The following is a 14,929-nucleotide window of genomic DNA, read 5'->3' on the forward strand; positions in this document are numbered from 1 at the left end:
TTTACCCCCTGTGTGCCCCTCTGTGTATCTGTGAGCCCTCGTCTCTCCTTATGTTTTATTCCATGTTTCCCCTGCCCATTATGTCCAAGTTCTCCCCGTGCTCTCTCTCCCCCCCCCTGTGTGCCCTGTGTATTCATGAGCCCTCGTCTCCCTTTGTGGTTGTTTCATGTTTCCCCAGCCCGTTATGTCTGTGTTTTCCCCGTGCTCTCTCTCCTCCTGTCTGAACCTCTGTGCACTTCCTGTTTACTTTGTGACTCTCACGCCCGTACATGTCATGTTCAGTTCACCCCGCCCTGTCTCGTTATGATTATCAGTGTCACCTGTGTTCCCCGTGTGTTCCCACTTTCCTCGTTAACCCTCTGTGTATTTCTGTCTGCGTCTCCCTCTGTTCGGCGTGACGTCGTCCCTCATGCTGTGTGTGGATCTCCCTGTGTCTCCCTGTGAGTTCTTAGTTTATGGTTTCCCAGTTTAGTCTAGTTTGTATGTTTGTTCTACCAGCAAATAAAGCTGTGTTTTGAGTTCACCTCCCCGAGTCTGTGAGTCCTGCATTTTGGGTCCAACTCCTGCCTGCCGCACAGCGATTCATGACAGTACGACGTCACCAGATATGGACCCAGCAGCACTCAACCCACCAGAAGAACTGCGTCTGGACATAATCTACTCCGTGGAAAGACTCCTGCATCTGTGGCTCGAACATGAGGGGAAGGAATTTCGCTGTGCTGTGGAAACCAAACTACAGCGTTTAATCTCTGGTCTTCCCTGGCTACTCAGTGCGCTCCACCCACTCGAACAGGATTTAATCCAAAATGAGCTCCACCTTCATCCCCCAGCTGCTACTGCCCACCTGCCTGAAGGGCCGGATGTGGAGCCGCTCGGCCCGTCAGAGCCATCATCTAAAAAGAAACGACGACCACGCCGCCAGCGCGCCACCCCACAGCCGGACATTCAGACTTGTACATCGCCGGCTGTGGTGAGTAAGGACTCTTTTTTTTGTGTCGAACCGTGGAACTATTCATTCAGGGGCTGTGTTTTGTGCTACGGACGGTAATGTGAACAGTTTATCAGCTGCCCAGCCTCCTGAAGCTCTCTTAGCTGCCCAGCTACAAGCTGCGTCTCCTGTGTCCCCGCTAGCACAGCCATTAACTCCACCACACGCTCCATTTTCACCTCTACCATCGCTTCAGTCATCGGTTCGGTCTGCCACTCAGTCGCCCTTAGTTCCGTCATCCACACTACCACCTGTTTCCCTTCCACCACCACCATCACTACACCCAGCCATTCAGGCTGCTACTCAGTCAGACATTCAACCCATAGCCCTGCCGTTAATATGCTCTGTAGCTGAGCCACTAGCCGCCCGACCTGCAGCCACTTCAGCCACTCCTCCACCCGTCACACCTCCACTACAACCATCACTGCAGTCTCCAGTGCAGTCTCCAGTGTCCCCAGCGCAGTCTCCAGTGTCCCCAGTACAGCCTCCTGCAGCTCTGCTTTCCCCAGTGCAGTCTCCAGTGTCCCCAGTGCAGTCTCCAGTGTCCCCAGTGCAGTCTCCAGTGTCCCCAGTGCAGCCTCCTGCAGCCCTGCTTTCCCCAGTGCAGTCTCCAGTGTCCCCAGTGCAGCCTCCTTTAGCACAGTCACCCACTCAACCACCAGCACCACAACCGTCACTACCTCTAGTTCATTCCCCTGTGAAGTCATTAACTCCACCACCTACTCCACTCTCACCACCACCGTTACTACAGACATCAGTTCAGTCCCCTGTGCAGTCATTTACTTCTCCACCGTTAGCAGCTCAGGTCCCCGTGTGTCCAGCAGCTCAGGTCCCCGTGTGTCCAGCAGCTCAGCTCGCACCTGAACCTTTGGCCCAGTTCCCCGTAGCAGTGCGGTTTTCTAGCCAGCTTAACGTTGAGCCCGGGGTACCAATTGTCTCTGGCTCTACATCGGCTCCTGCTGGAAGCTCGGATGAGCTCATCCAGCACTCCGCGGCTCCCGTGTCGCCATCTACCTTGTCCGCTGGGGGTTCCAGTGAGCCCAGCCAGCACCTCCTCGTCTCCGCTGGAGGGTCCGAGGGGCCCGTTCAGCCTCCTGTCTCCGCTGGAGGGTCCGAGGGGCCCGTTCAGCCACCTGTCTCCGCTGGAGGGTCCGAGGGGCCCGTTCAGCCTCCTGTCTCCGCTGGAGGGTCCGAGGGGCCCGTTCAGCCTCCTGTCTCCGCTGGAGGGTCCGAGGGGCCCGTCCAGCCTCACGCCTCGTCAGCTGGAGGGTCCGAGGGGCCCGTTCAGCCTCCTGTCTCCGCTGGAGGGTCCGAGGGGCCTGTCCAGCCTCACGCCTCGTCAGCTGGAGGGTCCGAGGGGCCCGTTCAGCCTCCTGTCTCCGCTGGAGGGTCCGAGGGGCCCGTTCAGCCTCCTGTCTCCGCTGGAGGGTCCGAGGGGCCCGTTCAGCCTCCTGTCTCCGCTGGAGGGTCCGAGGGGCCCGTTCAGCCTCACGCCGCATCAGCTGGAGGGCCCGAGGAGCCTGTCCAGCCGCCACCTGCGACCGCCTCGTCCTCGCCTGGTCCGGCTGCATCCGCCTGTGCTTCTGCTACGCCTGGTCCAGCCTCTGCCTGTGCTTCTGCTACGCCTGGGCCAGCCTCTGCCTGTGCTTCTGCTACGCCTGGGCCAGCCTCTGCCTCTGCTTCTGCTACGCCTGGTCCGGTCTCAGCCTCTGCTTCTGGTCCAGCTTTGGCTTCTGCTTCTGCTCCGCCTGGCCCAGCTTCGGCTTCAGCCTGTGCTCCCCCTGGTCCAGCCTCAGCCTCTGCAGCTCCGCCTGGTCCGGCCTCAGCCTCTGCAGCTCCGCCTGGTCCAGCCTCAGCCTCTGCAGCTCCGCCTGGTCCAGCCTCAGCCTCTGCAGCTCCGCCTGGTCCAGCCTCAGCCTCTGCAACCTCGTCTGGTCCGGCCTCCGAGTCTTCGTCCTCGTCTGGTCCGGCCTCCGAGTCTTCGTCCTCGTCTGGTCCGGCCTCCGAGTCTTCGTCCTCGTCTGGTCCAGCCTCAGCCTGTGCTTCGCCTGGTCCGGCCCCCGCATCGCCACCGTCTGGTCCTGCCTCGTCTGGTCCTGCCTCGTCTGGTCCTGCCTCGTCTGGTCCTGCCTCGTCTGGTCCGGCCTCGTCTGGTCCGGCCTCGTCTGGTCCTGCCTCTTCTGGTCCTGCCTCGACTGGTCCTGTGCCCACCAGGCCATGGCCAGCACGCCTGAGACTGGAGGGCCGCCGCTGCCTTCCGCGCGGTCGGCCCCCTGAACTGCTCCATCGTCTCCTTCGCCGCCGCCGCTGCCTTCCGCGCGGTCGGCCCCCTGAACTGCTCCGTCGTCGTCCCCCCCTTCGCCATCGCCGCTGCCTTCCGCACGGCCGGCCTCCGGACCAGCTCTGTCACCTGTGCCGCCCACCTGGTCGGCCCCCCGACCATGTGACCCGTGAACTCTTGTACCTGTGGGCTCTGGGTCGCCCCCCTGAACCTTATTTGGACTATAGTCATGTGCTCCTGTGTTTTCTGTTTGTTTTTGTTTCCCGTTCTGGTCCCTCCGTCCTGGTCCCCCGCCTCCCGCCCTGGGTGGGTTGTTTTCTGTTTTTGTTTTTTCGGGTTTGGGCTGTCGGGAGCCAGCCCTTGAGGGGGGGGTACTGTCATGGTCCTGGGCCATGTTGGCCCAGTGTTCTTAGTTTTCTTGTATGTTTGTATTTTGTTCCTTATTTAGGCCATGTTTTCTGAGTTGCCCTGTTGTGTTGTTCCCTAAGTGTTTTCCCTTCATGGCTTTTACCCCCTGTGTGCCCCTCTGTGTATCTGTGAGCCCTCGTCTCTCCTTATGTTTTATTCCATGTTTCCCCTGCCCATTATGTCCAAGTTCTCCCCGTGCTCTCTCTCCCCCCCCCCTGTGTGCCCTGTGTATTCATGAGCCCTCGTCTCCCTTTGTGGTTGTTTCATGTTTCCCCAGCCCGTTATGTCTGTGTTTTCCCCGTGCTCTCTCTCCTCCTGTCTGAACCTCTGTGCACTTCCTGTTTACTTTGTGACTCTCACGCCCGTACATGTCATGTTCAGTTCACCCCGCCCTGTCTCGTTATGATTATCAGTGTCACCTGTGTTCCCCGTGTGTTCCCACTTTCCTCGTTAACCCTCTGTGTATTTCTGTCTGCGTCTCCCTCTGTTCGGCGTGACGTCGTCCCTCATGCTGTGTGTGGATCTCCCTGTGAGTTCTTAGTTTATGGTTTCCCAGTTTAGTCTAGTTTGTATGTTTGTTCTACCAGCAAATAAAGCTGTGTTTTGAGTTCACCTCCCCGAGTCTGTGAGTCCTGCATTTTGGGTCCAACTCCTGCCTGCCGCACAGCGATTCATGACATTTAGAGTGTCCAAAGACATTCAGAAACGTTCCTCTGGTCTCCAAAGCAAAGTCTTCCTTCAGATAATAACAGGAAACATGTTTTTCTCTGCAAAGCGCTGCCGGGATACACTGAGTGAAGTAAAGCGGGGGACCTGAGCACCGGGGAAATAAACTGAGCTGCGGGCACATTTATGGAAAACAGAGTGCTGGCTTTGTGTGAGTGCTTCCGCTCCAGCACTCAGCAATCAGATCTGTGCCAGCAGGGTCTCAGGGTGGTGTTTCGTGCCCATGCCAGCTTTGAAGCTTATAGGATCATCACTGATTTAACCTCCACCTCTGTGCTCCTCTCCGCTAATGAGCGCTTGTTCAGACAGGCTTCAGGACCAAAGAGTAACCTCTGGAGTTTGGGCAGTCTCATCAGCAGAGAAGTCCAACTGAGGAGGGACAGGAGCTGCTGTGTGTGCGGCTATCACCGGAATCTTTTATCATTTTTTCATTTCATTTCCAACATAAATTCTTTTTACAAAGTTAAAAACTGTGGACACAGTCACATGAAATTCAGGTCCTTCTGAAACTAAAGCTGATATTTGCTCTGTGAGCTTTTGGGATGTAAAAGATCAGAACAGGACTGAAAATCAGTCCAGAGGTGCCCGAGGAGACGAAACTGAATGTGAGGTGTGCAAAGTTTAAATGAGAGTTTTGGTTCTTTTCACTCACAGTTTGCTGTTTTTTGGAATATTTTAGTTTTCCATCCTCTGAAAGTGCTTTAATGTTCCTCCCTTTAACCTTTTAGGTGCCAAGACACAGGCTGTTCACCCAACGAGTGTCCTCAAGGGTTCGGCTGTAAAGTCACTAATGGTGCCATCTACTGCGAGCCACTGCCTCTGGTCAGTCATGACGACAGACACACATGACCTTAATGTTCTTTCTTCTTCAGTGGCAGCAGATCAAACTTTAATCATTTTCCCGTTCTTCAGGTCAATCCATCGTTTGGATACATGGAGATCATACAGATTGGTGCCGGTGTGCTCGGATTAGTCTTCTTGGTCGGCGTCTTTGTTTGCATCAGGAAACGACATGTTCAGCAGAAGAAGAAAAAACCCATCTGCGTCCAGGACTCCAACGGGTAAGAGTTTTTATTTCTGAAGTTATTCGTCAACATATTCCATCAGATCTTATTAAATCTCTAACGTCAGCTGCTTCACCTGCAGGTACTTACAGTCCAGTCTGGCCAAGAGCCTGAAAGCAAACTCCCAGGAAGTCAACCCCATTGAGATGAGCTCGCTGGTTGGTCCAACCAATGACCTCGACCACACACCGTTCAGATCGCTACGGCCACGCAGCCAGATCGGTTCGTCGGCGGGTGGGTCTCCAAAGACGCAGGGGCCGGTCGTGTGCAGCGTTGCTCCCAACCTTCCTGTCAGGCCGCCATCGAGCTCTGATAACGACTCCATCAGGAAAAACCACTGGGACCTGGACTATGAGGGTGAGTGTTGGTTTGAATTGGGGGACTGGGAGACTTTCTGATGAAACCTCAGCATGCTCTTGGACATCTGATTGTGAGCATTAATAATGAGAATAAAGCAGGACTATCAGCAGCACTCATGCAGCGCAGAATGTCATTAGATCCGACGCTCCTGGGGTTTATCGCAGTGATTCTTCTAGCTCAACACGAATAGACAGAAGGATGACTCCACTAAAATTCAGTTTCGTCTGTGATCCAGACCCTTCAAACATTTTCAAAAACTCCTTCAGGACCTAAAGTGTGCGATGTTTGCAAACTCTTCCGCCGAACAGGTGAACTGTTCTGCGTTTCACAGCTGTGAGCCGCATTTAGACAGCCAAACACTGAGTGCATTAAAAAAAAGGAGGAAGCAGGGCTATGAGATGATCCTGGTATCAGATGGAAGCAAAAGGTCTTTTTGAGCAGCCACCTGTCCCGCCAACTGATGTGATCCATGAACGTTTACCCACAATACACTTTAGGGATTTTAACAGTGCTGCACTTTACATCATGCAGCATGGACATCATGCATCTTTGGTCTGAAGGTGTGTTGGATTTTGTTGATAGAGGAAACAAAAAGACAGCATAAATGTACGAGAGAAGGCGTTTGGACAGGCATGCAGATAACACCGGCATCCTTGCTGTGATCAATCCAGGGAAGCATGGAGTCTGTTTTAAAGAAGACTTGACTTCAGGGCAATAATTAAAGCTCTGACTCTTTAATAAGACAGCGTTGGAGTTTCAAATAATCCGACTGGAAAATCGTTTGGAGAGATGCCATCTAAGTCACAGCAGCATTTTCAGTCCTGACATATAGAAGGTCAGAAGAGACGCTGTAGTCACTCGATGTCGCCGTAAACACGCAGTTAATTGTGATGTGCAGTGCTGCATCATGTGAAACGTGCACTGTCTGTCAGTACACGGCACTGATTAAACTCTGGGAGATGAAACATTCAATGAGGCGACAGGAAGTGATAACATCGGGAAGCGATTTTTCTGTTTCACTGCTGTGATCACGTCACATCTGCCTCCTCACTGTCTCCACGTCTCGTTCTCGTTAGTACTCTTCCTTCAGTTAGCACCTCTCAGGCTCCCTAAATCTCTACAGCTGTCCCGGGGGTTTCTCCGAGCAAACGTTATACGTGCACATTAAACATGAAGCTGTGTTTCCACCAAGCTGCTGAAAAACAAAGTAACAAAAAGCATCCACAATAGACCGCCATGTTAAATGCTATCTACTGCTAGCAAACACTGAACAGCGTTTCATCGGCGACCTGGAGCTCACAGGCAGCAACATTTATGAGCTCTATCAAAATAAAGGACGTTCTCTCCTCGTCCAATCAGCTGCTGTCACTGACGACACTGATGAGCTGCAGTTGTGGTTCAACTTTACCAACACAGCATGAACCCAAAAGTGGTGTTTTCCCGGAAATAAACTCTATTAACAATCATAAAAAAGAACTTAACAATAAATTCCTCCCCACCGTCCAAAGACATGCAGCTTGTGGGGATAGGTTAATCGGATAATCCAAATTGTCACTAGGTGTGAATGTGCGAATGAATGTGAGTGCGAATGGTTGTCTGTCCCTGTGTGTTGGCCCTGCGACAGACTGGCGACCTGTCCAGGGTGTACCCCGCCTCTCGCCCTATGACAGCTGGGATAGGCTCCAGCGCCCCCCGCGACCCTGGAAAGGATAAGCGGAAGCGAATGGATGGATGTTATTGATTAGCAGGTATCTGTTTCTGAGTGATGTTTGACGACCAGTCTAAGTGGAAATCACATGAAGATGTGATGTGCCAACTTAACCCCACCATCAGTGTCACACAGACTGATATTCGATGATGTTTAATCTGCGCCTGGTTTTAGTTCAGAGAGTCCGCGTTGGTTCTGTCCCGTTTGCACACCTGAGCTCAGGTGTGGAGCTGTCGTTGTCCTCTTCTGAACTTTTTCATGAAGCAGTTTGAGTAATTCAGCCTGTGAACAGCTCAAACAGGTGGCCTTTATTCTACTATGAAAAGGATTTTCATAGTAGTGCAGGTCTTTATTTTCCTGCTTTGTCGCCGTGAGGCTGGCCGATAAGATAACGCTCCTGTGTGAGGCCAACGTCTGCTTCCATGTTTGTCTCCCTCTCCTGCTGTCGTGCTCATCTGTCTGTAAGCGATCCATACCACCGAGCTGTGAGTCCTGCGTCCGTGGTCGTGTTGCTCAGACAGATGAAGAGGCAGATTGGGTGTTTGTCATGCCATCGCTCCTCAGGCAGCACCCGGCTGGCAGGTCGTTCGTCTGTTCAACCTTACGAGCACAGGAAAGGACACGTTTCTGTGTGAGCCGCTTCATTCGTTGTAAGACTTATTGTTAATGGTGACGCCACCCGAGGCTGCCGAGTGACCTCCATATCAAACTCTTCACAGGATGATAACATGATTTCTGAACTGAGTCAGGCCTGGCTTTAGAACAAAAGGACTGGCTGTGCACCCTTGGAAAAACCTGGAAATTGTTCTAATGATCATCAAACCACGACTTTATGGGCATATACTCAGGTGTCAGAGCTCATCATTAAGGGTGCTGGAGAGGTCATCGAATGTTGTCTTTAAGGGGTAAGAGTCCAGTCTGGTCCTAAAGATGGTCAGCATGTGTTCGCGAGGACTGCTTCAGGTTTAAGCAGCACTAATGTTTGAGTTGATACTTCATTTTAATTCTCCATCAAGATTTTATGCTTGAATGAGGATTAAAGCCGCCACTGCTGGTGTGAACACAGCGCCGTAATCTTCCAAACATCATGAGCTCGCTGCTGATATTTGATGTTTTCATTTGTTTTCTGTGTTTCTGGATAAAATCTCAGTGAAAGTTTCCAGCAACACTGATCTGTAGTTAAATCATGCACACAGTGGTAGATGGCAGCCCATTCAGCCCTGAGATGGGATTACCGCCTTGCCCTTGGTCAGCCTTTCTTAAACATTTGTGTGATTTGGAAGCCTCACAGAAAGCCTCCAAAGGGGAATTTCATTACTTTTAATGGTCTTTTCAAGGCTGTTTGAATATCAGACTTTACAAAAACGGCTACAGGGAAACTTTTTGTCCCCAGTTCTCGAATCTTTCCAGCTCAGCAGCAGCTAACCCTAAACCAACATGATCTGCCCACTTCAGGCACAAATACCCATGGCGGTGAATTCTAACACCAATTACAATTTTTGCTTTTACACGTCATTTCACTGATTATAAATAAGGCCCAGAGGCTCTGGACTTTCATCACACATGTGTAAAGAAAAATGATGCAACTCCCCAACAGGACTTTAGTCTGAAAACATTTTCAGATAGAAAGCTTCCTCTAATTCTACCTCAGTAGGAAACAGAAAGACAAAGAGGGAGCTTTAAAGTGACCTGCCGTCTAAATACAACATCATTTATTAATTTGTCAGTAAGCATCCTAAATTTCAGAAAGTCATCCGTGTGAACCATCCTGTTTATCTTTATACATACAGACATTGTTTCAGTTTCTACAAATCCCAGGCCCTTTGGAGCAGCTCGTGCTGTTAGCCTGAGCCACCGATCAGAGTTACTGAACAAAGACTGTTGGTGTGGGTGAACCGTTAAAGATGCTGTCAGGCTTTCATCGCCGAGCTGTGTTTACTTCATCCTCTCATCAGTCACGTCTCTCCTCTCTCACCTTCCATCTGTCCTTTTCATTTCATCTTCCACCCCCTTTCCCCCTCATCTCCTCGGCTTCTCTCCAGCGTTTCCCTTTTGTCTCCTTTGCATTTCCCTCGCTCCTCTTTTGTCTCATTTTGTCTCTGTGTCTACATGTCAAGCAGCCGGGAGTCTGCTTGGTATTCTCAGAGACCAAACTAACAGCAGGAAATCCCCTAAAGTTTGTCTGAGCAAATTGCCGAACACGTCTGCTCTGTTACTTTGAGATTTGGGGATGAAGGGCAGGAATATGAAGTGATAATCCTCGGGAAGCAACTTTGTTTTCTGCTGAGCCCTCGAGTCTGCGGGGGTCTCTTCTGGGACGTTTTGGGACCATTTCCTCGTGATGATGATGATGATGATGATGATGATTAGTGTGTTGGTATCACTGTTCAGAGGTTTTAGGCACAGACTGGCTTTACAGGTTTCCACTTGACTGCAAGGGATGATTTTCTACCTGTTTTCATGACTGTAACTCCTGAGTAAGGATTGACTGTTTTAAGCTATTTAGAAAGCACAAAGGCAGCCCTGTTGAGTTTGTGTTCTTTGATATTTTCTCATTTTTCGTATTGTATGACAGTATGGGCCCAAGCATCTGCTGAAGGCTTCGTCCAGCGAGGCTCAGGAACCCGGGATCAAGAGCCTGTTTGATGGCAGCACTGTCACATCTGACAGTGTGGGCTACTTTAGCTGTCATCAATCAGCTTTCAAATCAATAAACGTGATGTCACGGCGGCTTTGCTGATGTCACTGGTGTCGGGATGATATCACGGCAGCTGTGATGTTGTCACGGCAGCTGTAAAATGTCAGTCATGTTTAGGGGTAAAGGTCAAAGGTCAGGCAAAAGCAAATAAGAACTGCAACTCTTTAATTCATTATATGATACATTTATACTATTATTATGTGTAAGCAAATTTAATTAATATGTACTCTGTAGTCTATTTCACTGTGTGTATGTGAGTAAGGACACAAGAAAATAATTATTGCATCATATTGATTTTTATTTTTTTTGTATTTTTAGTGTCCCATTTTATGGCTATTTACTTATTATTTTATTTTTTCTAATGAGTTGAGCTCTTTCTGATAAAATGTTAACCTTAATGAACTTTTTTATTAAAATTAATAAAAAAAATTTATTATTTATTGTTGAATTAATGATCAAATTCAAGTTACAACTTTTAAAAACTTATCAGTGATTACTGTAAAAATGCAGAGCACATCCAGAGCTACAACAGATTTTTATGGATTTACAGACTTTTAGTTTTTACGGTAATTATTATTATTGATGTTTAATATTAATAATAATAACTATGTGATAATATTATAATTAATAATAAATATGAGGTTTGAGGGCGGTGTTTCGTAGCTGAATTATAGAATGCTTTTTACACATATGACTATGTCTGTGATGCTCTGATGAGTGAACTCCTCTTTGTGGAAGTGACGCCGTGCGTGTGCTCATAACCAGATGTGTGTTCAGAGCGGTGACCTCTGACATGACAGATTAAATGTCACCGAGTCACCGCTAAGGTTACGTAAGCGGCACGTTTTCCTCTCTCCTCACCGACTTCCTGCTTGTTTAATAACTAAAGTCTGAAGCAGCTGCTGCACATGATTAAAAATCCTCCTGACGGTCACTTTTGCTTGGGATGAGCAACCTGAAATCACCAAATTAGTATTTCAAGGTTGAGACGTAGCTCGAGATTACAGCGCAGAAAGATGGAGGAGCTAATCTTTAAGGTTGCCCTTGAATTGTTTTAATCTTGGCCATAGAGAAGTAAGGAGGATTATTCTACTAAGGAAGTCATTAGACATGTTTCTGGATCAGTCGCCTGCCTCTAAGTGAAATACGGTGACCTGGGGACGCGGAGCTATTCTCACACACACCCACTGAGTGTTTAATATGCAGATTGTTAAAGCTTTTGAAACCCACTTTCAGCCCTGTGTTCAGTGTCAGTAGATGTGGAGAAGTTTCACTTTGATTTCAGCGTAGTAAAGTTCTGACTCCATCCCGGTGGGTGGGGATTTTCAATCCCTCGTTTCCAGCGAGTTGCTGTCGCTGATGATAGACGACATTGCAGTAAATCAAATGTAAGAGCAGGAGTGGCCTGGGTAGTGTTTGCCTGGGACATTTTAGGTGAAAGTTGGAAGTAAGTGATGATTTTCTGAGCTGATTGTTTGAGTGCGAAACCATCAGTAACCAGAGCTCTTCCTCTGCTTCCTGTCCTCAGTCTACCCCGCAGACCCGGACTATTACGGCCGTCCGGCGGTCCAGGATTTCCCTCAGTTTGACATCGTAGAAGACACTTACTCCACCTCCACCATGGACTCCCGCAGGAACTCTAGGTTTGGTGGCTTCCCGTTCCCGCTGGACCGCTGCGACCGCCGTGCACCCCTGCCACCGTGCTACAGCAACCAGAACCTGGATGATTTCCTGGGTCCAGACGGTCTTCCTCTTCCGAGCTCTCAGTGCCCCAACGAGTACACCGCCATCAGCTACTACCCGACCCAGCACACCCGCAGCCTCGACAACGTCACGGGCTACAAGAGACTCAGCATGCGCCTCAGCGTCGCCATGCCCTCATACGCTGAGCAGGCCAGCCCGCCGCCGGCACCGAACCTGAACCAGGCCCAGCCTCAAACCCGAAAAGCACGACAGAACCCACGCAGCTGCGATGGGTCAAGCATGGTGGAGAGTGACTACGGGAGCTGCGAGGAGGTGATGTTTTAAGGTGGTGACATGTGGGCGTGGTCCTCACACGGCAATCAGAAGAGATTAGATCTCTTCGTCGCTCTGTGTGAGATGATCACAGCATGTGGAATGATTCTTCACACACCTCTGATTTGTTAGACTCTTTAAAGTGTTGCAGTCTTGCTGCGCCAGATTAGACAGAGCATCTCAGGATGGCTCGCTCACCTCCGCAGAACAAGTTCAGCACAAGTTCATCTTCTGTTGTTGGGACACCACCCAGGGTGTTCGCTGTCTCGACAGGGCTGTGAAATCATGGACAATATTACCCAGCGGGCTGTGAACTGCTCAGACTTTTGAAAGCTTCAAAGCGGAAAAGTCTGCCTCTCTGCACTCCAAACACACCTCCCACATTTCACCGTTCACACACACTCGTCTGATCAGCCACACAGCTGGAGCTGTGCTGAACACGGACAGCACATCCTGCTGGGTGTGTTCGCTCATATCTGCTCCTAAAAGTGCAGAAACAGGTTTATGGTATGTCTAAGGATTTCAAATCTCAGCGTATTAAAGCACATTTCATACAGGAGAAAGGTGTCGGTGTTTGTTGTTAGCATTCAGAGGGCTGGATCCTCGTTAGAAACATGAAAGCGATTAAAAAAGTGACGTTATTGTGAAGTGGACTTTGTATTTTTAGCTGTAAGAACTCTGTAAACATCTCTTTGTGGATTTCAATGAGTGAATTTGATGACAGTATTTTCCGTGTTTGTGTATCGCTGCCCTGCATGATAAAGGGAACTCTTAAAGTGCAGCAGGAGAGAATCGTCCATGCAGCCATTTTAAATGGATTGAATGAGCAGAGAAGCTCGGAGTGCACGATGCAGCGTTTTTATAAGTGACTGTTAGATAGTGAAGAGTCGATGTTTAGTTTAGTTTTGTCAAATCAACAGTTTGACCTTTTCTTTTTCCCAAAGAACTGAGCAGAGACGACTTGTTTCTAATAACACATAGAGTTGGTCAGTTCATTGTCAAACTCCCTCCTGCCAAATTACGTGTGAAGGTTATGATCTGAACTGCAGGAAATTACAGAGGAATATTTGGATGTGAGCAGCTTCAGTTAAAAGCTGAAATAATTGTTAATTGTGACTCACAGACTGGTTGTTTCAGTGTTTCTGCTTAGTTTTCAACTCTGTGGTAGCCGTGGCACTTTGTGAAGATAAAACTCTCAGGATTCGCACTGTCCTCCTGCTACCTGCTGGTGCACCGACCACTTCTTTGATCCCCAAAACTCCTAAGTGGTCATCCTCAGCCTCTCCTCTCAGCTGTGTGCAGTGTGTCTGTAAGCTCAGGTTTTAAAAACTCAGTGTACCTACAGCACACGGGGAGCTCATGGTGTCCCAGAGACCAAATATTTGAAGGCTTCAGAAAAGGCGAGCTCACTTTGTTGCGACAGCTGGAAGAAGATCCTCATGGATCATTTTATTGGAGCTGAAAGAATCTGGATCTTTTGTTTGATTTCAGGGATGGAAGGACAGAGTAGAGCAGGTTAAACGATGTCCAAGCCTGAAGTTTTTTTCAATGAGCTCCTCCAGGCGGTTTGTGGATTCCAGGACAGAAGATCAGATCTGGGACACTGAGTCGATCTGGCTGCTGTTTGGTCAGTTCATGTTTCTGTAAACGATGAAGTGCCAGCTGAATATGAGCGCTGTGTTTACCGCTGCCTCCAAAACGTGCCAAGGCTGCAGATGTAAAAATCAAAGCCTGCATAAGCGGCGTATGTGGTGAGCTCTCGGAGGCTGGGGAGATAAACAGTGCACGAGAGCAGCACTTGTATCTGGAACACGGCATTTGTAGTAACGTGAAGGCGTTAGCAGACGGTGATTCGGGCAGGGCTGGTTCTTAATGTCCTGACTGTCCAACCTGTCCCATCTGGCACCATAATGTCAAATTGCCAAATCAAAGCACGCACACTCCACATATGATTACATATTACTCCTGCTGAGCTTTGGCTTTTGGAAGAATTCGGGTTGAAACAGAGACATGGCTACCACAGTGTGATTGTCTCATACTTTTGTTTATGTTACGCACAAAAACCAGGGGCAACCTAAGGGCCAGCCGTGACTAAGGCTGAGGATGTGTGTGTAGATGTGTTATGGACATGATCCTTCTCTCACTGGTGGTTCCACTGTGAGCTCTTTCCCTTTGTTTTGAGTCCTTTGTACAAAAGAGATCCCATAATCCGCTCGTGTCGTGCTGTACAGTCTGTGCCTGTGTGTTGCTGTGCTGAATATGAATCACTTGAATGTATTGACATGTGTTGTTTGTATTCATTTCATCCATAAAGTTTATTTTTGTACCAATGTGGGCATCCCCATGTTTTGCCCTGATGTTTTTCTCTGAGAGATTTTATTAAGATGCTGTCTGTCCATTTGTTTTCCAATATTGTAAAGAGAATATGAATAAAGATATTATCTTCTGTAAACACCGACCATATCACGCTCTGTTCCGGTCAGAACAGGCCAGGTGGAAAAACAGCCCTCATCAGACAGGATTAGTGTTATCACAGGAATTTGATCTTCACATCTGGAATGCAGCACGATGATAAACTTTTACTGTTAAAACTACTAAAATCTCCCCATTCCTCTTTAACAGGGCAAGTGGTGTCCCCCAGAGGTCTGTTCTAGGACCTTAAACCTGTAGTCAAGTTATC

The 14,929-nt window shown here is 49.2% G+C and overlaps 1 protein-coding gene across 1 annotated transcript in view; it reads left to right on the top strand.

Annotated features, from left to right (window-relative positions):
- fat2 (FAT atypical cadherin 2) overlaps positions 1–14,701 on the top strand; it is a 98,865-nt gene extending 84,164 nt beyond the window's left edge. Inside the window, exons 26-29 of the mRNA XM_026185187.1 lie at positions 5,132–5,225; positions 5,316–5,464; positions 5,550–5,824; positions 11,762–14,701. Coding sequence (XP_026040972.1) covers positions 5,132–5,225; positions 5,316–5,464; positions 5,550–5,824; positions 11,762–12,261 — 1,018 coding nt within the window. The 3' untranslated portion in view covers positions 12,262–14,701. The remainder of the gene's footprint in view (positions 1–5,131; positions 5,226–5,315; positions 5,465–5,549; positions 5,825–11,761) is intronic.
- The last annotated feature ends 228 nt before the right edge of the window (positions 14,702–14,929 follow it).

This window comes from Astatotilapia calliptera, chromosome 2 (genome assembly GCF_900246225.1).
Source record: "Astatotilapia calliptera chromosome 2, fAstCal1.2, whole genome shotgun sequence".
NCBI classification, from domain to species: domain Eukaryota; kingdom Metazoa; phylum Chordata; class Actinopteri; order Cichliformes; family Cichlidae; genus Astatotilapia; species Astatotilapia calliptera.